Source organism: Montipora capricornis, chromosome 13, assembly GCF_036669925.1.
Source record: "Montipora capricornis isolate CH-2021 chromosome 13, ASM3666992v2, whole genome shotgun sequence".
Classification (NCBI taxonomy): domain Eukaryota; kingdom Metazoa; phylum Cnidaria; class Anthozoa; order Scleractinia; family Acroporidae; genus Montipora; species Montipora capricornis.
Window position 1 is genome coordinate 36384942 of NC_090895.1, and position 7500 is coordinate 36392441.

The window sequence follows — 7500 nt, forward strand, 5'->3', positions numbered from 1 at the left end:
GTAAGCTTGAGGACAAAACCGCTGGCCGCATTAGCGTGGGCTTAACTCTGCCGACCTTACATTTAGCCACACCCTCCACTATTATCTGTGACAGGGGCATGTAAAATCCACTGTTATGTAGTTGTTTCACTTGTATTTTCTTGGCTCTGACCTGCTTCACAAAGGACACCACATTGGTTCTGAAACTTTTTTTTTTTACTAAAAACGACTTACAGACCTTTCACAAAGCCTCGTAAGACTCCAGTTAAAAATCAAACTTTTACAGTATTTTACAGCAAATATTCCTTAAAATGTACATCTTCAGTAAAATTAAAATCCTTAAAATGTTCTCCGTGATATCTGCCAGCAAAAAGCACGGCTTGCAAAAAGGAAAGTGAAACTACTTCAAGGCCATCTTTTTGTTTGCAAATATTCCGGTTTGTTACGCAACACCTGTTACAGTATTCCACGTGATGCATCACGAACCAATTAGCGAAGGGCAAACGCCTTACAACAAACAGCCATCAGTTTCGCCAGTTTAAATTAAAACTGTAACATATGAATAAAACTTAAGCTAGCGAAATGACACTGCTAGCCTAGATTAGCAAAGACAGACAAAGAATTTCCCTGCTTCAAAAGATAGCTTCTTTCTTTAAAAAAAAGTCAATAAATAACACGTTCACCAGTAACTTTTGCCAATCACTCCCAATATCACTTAACGTCGAAAAAAATCTCACAAAGGCAGAAGCGCCGTGAAAGCACACCTCGGGCGTGCTTATTTAGTATCTTTTGAAGCATGCCTCTCGACTTGAACCATTATTCTTACCCAACTTAGAAAAAGGGGTTAAAAACTCAATGCATCAAGACAAAATTTTCCCCAACATTTTTCCCAGATATCCATTCCACGAATCTTCAGGTCACGTTTCTTTCTTAGATGCTGATGACTGTGCTGTACGTTATTCTTACTGCACGCTTGTGCACTAACTCCTAAAGTGATAAATCATAATTCAAACAGAAGCTTATGACCATAAAGCGTCTAACTCTGGTTCAGAGCTGGGGTTTTTTGAGTTTCAAAAAATTCCTTATTTGGATGCAACGTGGTTCGCGCATTTTTTGTCCATATTTGGGCATAAAATAGTGTCCGAAAAATCCCCAGCTTTTTTCCAAGGAAAACAGTTACAAGTTACACGCTTCAAGGTCGACAGCTTCTGTTCAAACAGAATAAAAATGGATGAAATTTTCAAGTGTAACAGCTTAAATGGAAACTACTACTACGCTGTCCTTTCCCATACACCTTATTCCAAAATGGCCGCCATTTAAATATTCTTTTGTTTCTATTCAAACAAGCCCTTGATGCCTCGTTCTTAAGCTTAAAATTCAAAAGAATAGTTTATCTTGAACGAGGCAACAAGGGCCAATTTGTATCCGCATAAATCAGCGGCCATTTTGGAATGAGGTGTATTGAACGAGTCATCGCCTTTCAATACAAACCTTTCCTTTAAATTTAGAAATCAACTCTTTCCACAAATATTTGAGAATGAACGTGAAACTCTCGATAGGAAAGCCAGTGATTTGTGGTAAAAAGTAAAAAGCACCTCAACTGCTGTATTGTCTACTTTCTCAAATCCCATAATACACCTCTTTAAACCCCAAAAAAATTTGCATAGGCGTTGTTTTCGATTTCTCTGGGGACACCGAAAACAATGATTGCGCATTTTTTTTTTTTTTTTTTTTTTTTTGGGGGGGGGGGGGGGGTAAACAAGATGTATTATGGGATTTGAGAAAGCAGAGAATCGTTTAACTCTAAATAATTTTCACCTGAAATTGTCCCCGATGTTCAATTCTTACTTTCATTATTACAACAAAAAGTTGCAAATTTGCAGTTGCAGATAAAAAATAAAACAGGGTTCCAGTACTTAACAATGCAGTTGACGCAGTTCTAAGTTCAGGTTTAATGAAAGAAAGAAGAAGTGGACTTAAATTTTTAAAAACGCTACCGGTTAAAAACTATGACAATCGCTTAATCACATAGTCGCATGAGAGTGTAAACTTTCATACACTTGGACGACTAAGTGGTCAAGTGCTCAGTTTACTTGATTCAAGAACAATTTCTATTTCTTAGTAGAAGTAGGTTCAATACCTCTCTCGATAAATAAAAATGGCGCTGTTCCTTAACGTTACGTGCCGTTTGTTAAAAACATTTTGCAAACCAGGCGGTGAAGAACAAGACAACGCGAGGAACATTTACTAAATTTTCAAGGCAATCGAATCAAACAATTTCATGCTTTGTTTTGATGTTGTCACACTGCAATAATCAGCAGTCGAAATTGACCCTAACAAAATACGTTCAGCCAACAGGTATTGCGTGCCGTGAAAATGTTTTCATTCTCTGCTTGCACAAATTCCATAACAGACATGAAAATGTCCCAAGAGAAATCGAAAACAATGCCTACCCAAATGTTTTGGGGGTAAAAGAGGTGTATTATGGGATTTGCGCAAGTAGAGAATATATGAAAATCCAGGTAAAGCTGAAATTTATCCAATCAGATCGCTACGATACGCAATGCGAATTTCCATAACAAAAGCAAACGGTCGAAAAGCCTGTCGGTTGAAGGTGGGCCTTTAAGAAGCAAAAGGACATTCACAGAATCAAAAACGACCAAGATGAGTGTAAATATACGTATTGAAGATATTTTAAAGTGTCGATGATGTAAAAAATGCCTTTTGCTTATTTTAAGACCTTTCTAAACGATGAAGAATGGTGTTTTCTATTCTTGGGTTTCACTCACGTGATCAATAGCCATGTTTTTCAACAAAACAAACGAAAACGTTTGCGTAACAATAAAGTTCAATTCCCGGAGGATTGGGTTGGGACACCACCATGGCCGCCCTTTCTTTGTTTGGGGACACCAACATGGCGGCTGTCACGTCATGAGAAACTTGAGAATTTTAGAATTCCTCCTTCTTTCATTCCACAGATACTGAAGTTTTTGTTTAAAAATTGATGACGTCACAAAAATTGCAAATGACTGGAATGAATCACAAAATTGAGAATATCTCCGAAAATATTTGAGTAATTAATGTACATCAGATAAGGCACAAAGTGACACCCATTAAGATGTTGCCATGGCAACACTCTCGTTTCCTGTCCCGTTCTGTAATGAACCAAATATCTAGGATTTTGAACAGTAAAAGTACAGGCAGATAGTCAGACTTGAAACGCATGTGCTGCCCATAATGCTTTACATCGCTGTATAAGTTTACCGAGAGTGAACATGTCTTATTACGACAACAAACGACAAAATCAATCCTGCTTTAAATGGACCCGCAGCAAAAAAAAAAAAAAGGTTGCCATGGCAACAGCGTACAGGGTATTATTTTGTGCTCTACTTCGTCTAGATAACTGCTGCCAAGTTCGAACAACACCCACCCAATATTTTCGGAGATATTCTAAATTTTGTGATTCATTACAGTCATTTGCAAGGCCATAACTTTTTTAACATAAACTTGAATATCTCTAGAACGAAAGAGAATAGTTTAACATAGAAAACGCCATTCTTTATCATTTTGAAAGGTCTTTAAGATAAGGAAAAGATATTTTTCAATTCATAGGCACTTTAACAAAGGGCTCTGGCGTTGCCTTGCCTCCATGACAACTGCTACGTCTTCCATACGGTGTAACCGAAGAGCTTGACACCATCCAGGACCAAACTATTTGTACTTTCTTTGTAAACGACGTTCGAGGATAGTCCTTCTTTAACTATCTTCCTTAGAGAAATAGGAAACTATAGCAAAAACATTGCAGCACTTAGCACTGAGAAAGGACAAGAAGCAGTGCCCGCTTAAAGTCGAGGTAATGTTCAGCTGCTGCCTTTAAAAAGCGCATGCGCGCTTAACCCAAAAAAAATCACCTCTTGCCGCAATTTTTAGCATTTCTATCAAAGGGGACTTGAATGCGGGATGGTGTATCCCTCGCTGCAATCCCGGAACAATGTGCCATTTCCTCCTTGGATCCCTCTACCAGACGCGCGATTCGATCGTCTTCGATTCTTCTTGCGGGATTCGTGGAAGGACTTGGCGAACCACTGAGAATAGAACCGTGTGTGGAGTCTGTTTTCTCTCCTAGTTGCTGACCACCGGACTTTGTTGTACACAAACTCCCACCATGGGAGATTCATCCCCGGTTGAATGTTGATGCACGTAATCCCTACGATGTCCCATTCCAATTCCCCGCGGACTTGTCACCGAATAAGGGATCGCCGTTGATGATCCCACGCAATTAACCTCGTGTTCTCCAGGATTGAGCGTCAAGTTTGTTGCCGAATAGTTGAGCTGCGTATAAGCTTCCGGGGGTAACGAACCGCTCATCACCGGCCCATGCTGTTCTACAGTCATTGAATTGCAAGACGAAGATGAAGAGTAATTCGAAGCAGTTTCGGAGCTGCAGTAAATTCCACCACCGATATTTAACGAGGCTGAACTGTATGCGGATGAACCCTCGCTGTGGTTACCGGGTAACGACGTAGTTTGTTGAAGTCCCTGTGTGGCTATTCTTGAATCATAATTATTACAAGTTCTTTCAGTACTTTTCTTAAAATGCGATGAAATAGGCCCGCCTGTGTTGCCCCATGTCTGCGGACCCTTTCCACCGGGACTGTCACATTCCATTGCCGATGCCGCCACTGTTGCTTGAGTGGTGGGATCTGAGCATGCGCGTGTGCCACCGCTGGACACAGTAGCGCTGTTTGTGCTAGCAGCAACCGTTCTGTTTGTTGTGCCACCCATGGCGGGTGATGAGTTAGCAGAATGAGATGTGTTGGTGCTTTCGTCAGCAGTTTTTTTAAAAAAGCAATGTTGCAAAGCTTGATATGGCGCTATTCGCGCCTTGGGGTCGAATTCGAGCATGCGTAAAACAAGGTCTTTAAATTTTAAATAGTCCTGGAGAGTGTGCCCTGATTCGCCCTGTCTCCTTCCTCCAGGACCCCCTGATTCACATCCTAAAACATCGTGAAGCTTGCGCGTTCCGGCCGGTCGGTATTCCTTGGAGAGAAGAACACGTTTTTAAGCACAACAAAGCATTTAACAAAGCCCTTCTTTCTTGTTCCACCGCATAAAAGAGCCATAGACGACTAACACTTAAATTCAGCGTGACTTAAAAATCTCCAACGAAGCATCAATTAAAAATAACGCGCGCATTTTTGGAGGATATAATGACAAATACCATATTCCGGTTGGTATTTTAATCCTTTTCTCTAAATCGGGAGAAATTTCTCACGCTTTGCCCACACTGCCTGCTTCGAATAGCCTTTGCTAACTGTAGTTAGTGTGTATGTGTGATTTATTGCTTCAACGTTAATAAAAAGTTGAATTGAGTTGAGTTGACTTGTTATATTTTATGGTTTTTCGCTCATTGCAACATGTATTGCCTTGCAGCCCTTTGTACCGATTACGGGTTTTGTCACGCCTGGTCGGCCATGATTGTGTTATTTTCTGGGCTGACCTAAGTTGCAGTGTCACGCTAACTTAGCGTTACTCTTACGAGTGCAGAGAGTTTCCTTACCAAGAACCATATTCGTATACTCAAGGCATTTTCTTTGATTTGTAATGAAAGACAGAGAGAACAAAATTTGAATGAGAGTTGACATCCTAAACAGTCCTTCTCAGGACTCCACTCACCCGGACGATCGTACTTCACATAGGATCGTACTTCACATAGGAGGCAGTGTGGCTCAGTGGTTAGGGCGCTTGCCTTGAGATCCGGAGATCCCGGGTTCAAGACCCGCTCTAACCACTCGTTGAATTTGATCCTGGTAGTCCCTGGTTCAACTTCCCAGCTGCACTTGTAAATAGCCAACTGGTTTGCCTCCGGCCAGTTGGGATTCTTAACAGTTGTTGTTGTTGTTCTGTTCTGTTGTTTCGTTGTGTTTCATTGGCCCTGAAAAGCCCCTATGGGGAGCGGTCAATTAAGTGTATATTGTATTGTGTTGTAATTGTGATACGACTTCTTGGTTCAAACCATTTACGGTGGCCGTGAGTCAAGTATGGATCCTGCACCTGAGAGGTTCTCTGCATTCTGTACCAATAAATTCCGTACTGTAAGGGGAAATCCTTAGGGTGGGTGTAATGGCTCACTTCTATCTTAGATAGTAGTTTATTGTAATTAGTGTATTTTAGTCTAGTTTTGTATGTCTGACCATCACTGAAATTCAAATTTATGATCTGCAATAGTGTGAATAAACAGCTCTATCTATATACCTATTATTAGAAATCAAGCATTACTCACCTTTTTCCCGTCTTTACTACTCTTACAAACGTAGCTACCGTCTGGTAAACGATCGAAAAACTTTCTTGCCTTCGGTGCACTTTCTAGCATGTGTTTCGGGGGAATTCCCAAAACTTCGACAACTTTCATCATTTGGTCAAACTTGAAAATAAACAGAGAAAACTCGGTTTACACATGCAACACAAGTGCTGGCACAAATGCAAGACTTTTTACAAAATGGCTGATGAAAGTAACGCCATTTTGGTTTCAATTTCAACCGAAGGAGTAGCAAGGAATAACTCAAATTTTCAATCTCTGTTTACAGTGCGATCTTTTTTGCGTTGCCCCGGTTCGCAAACGTTAATATTCTAACGTGAGTGCAAATGCGAGAAAAGAGAATTTCTCTATCATTTGAGTCGACGCTTGCTTCGGTCAACTGTAAACAGTAGAGACTTAACCTTGTCAACCCAGATGATACGATAATAAAATTCAAGGTTGAAATGTAAGACTAAAAGACCTTTTTGAAGAACATCCTTACTATAGGAAATTAACGCGAATCGTTAAAATTCGCGTTACTTTAAGTCGCGCTAATAGACCAATTTCGATATATTAAAATTCAGTCCGAAACAAAAGGCATCATCTCGAGGCTCTGAGGAATAAACTCATACAAATCCTTATATTTATTCCCCAGAGCCTCGAGATGATGCCTTTTGTTTCGGACTGAATTTTAATATATCGAAATTGGTCTATTATGTTGAGCGTTAATTTCCGCGACATTAATTAAGTGCAGCGTTAATTTCCGCGCTCTTAATTTCCACTATTTTAACCCTAATTTTGAAACCTTTCCAGACATTCATGACACCTAAGAAACAATAAAATAAGGTACAAGCTTTCTTTCTTTCCGTTAACCCACGGTTAGTTAAAACTTTAAGGAATGTTTTGTTAACCAAGGGGCTCCGTGGTCACCACCAACTGTGTCTTAATCGCATTAATTTCCTGTATTATGGGATTCTACCTCCTCCTTCGCGTTAATTTTCTTTAGTTGAAAGTCGTTTTACAGTAAATTCGCGTTAATTTAAGTCGCGCCGTTAATTTCCTATAATAAGGTAGTTGCTACAAAAGTAAACCCCAAAGTGAGCGCAAAGTTGAATGGCAAAAATAAGCTGTCTCCAAAACTGCTTCTTGTAATGGATACTCACTTCGTTTGCGCCACTAAATAAAGGTTCTCCAGTGTGCATTTCAACGAGAATACATCCCAA

The 7500-nt window shown here is 40.1% G+C and overlaps 1 protein-coding gene across 3 annotated transcripts in view; it reads right to left on the minus strand.

The window, feature by feature from the left end:
• Window positions 1-141: 141 nt before the first annotated feature.
• Window positions 142-7500, minus strand: part of LOC138028373 (dual specificity tyrosine-phosphorylation-regulated kinase 1A-like) — a 29402-nt gene continuing 22043 nt past the window's right edge. For all 3 annotated transcript variants that reach the window (XM_068875892.1, XM_068875891.1, XM_068875890.1), the window contains 3 exons: window positions 7441-7500; window positions 6263-6403; window positions 142-5019 (listed from right to left, as the gene is read on the minus strand). The exon at window positions 7441-7500 is cut by the window's right edge and continues 87 nt beyond it. In XM_068875892.1, the coding sequence (XP_068731993.1) occupies window positions 4102-5019; window positions 6263-6403; window positions 7441-7500 (1119 nt within the window). In that variant the 3' untranslated portion in view covers window positions 142-4101. The remainder of the gene's footprint in view (window positions 5020-6262; window positions 6404-7440) is intronic.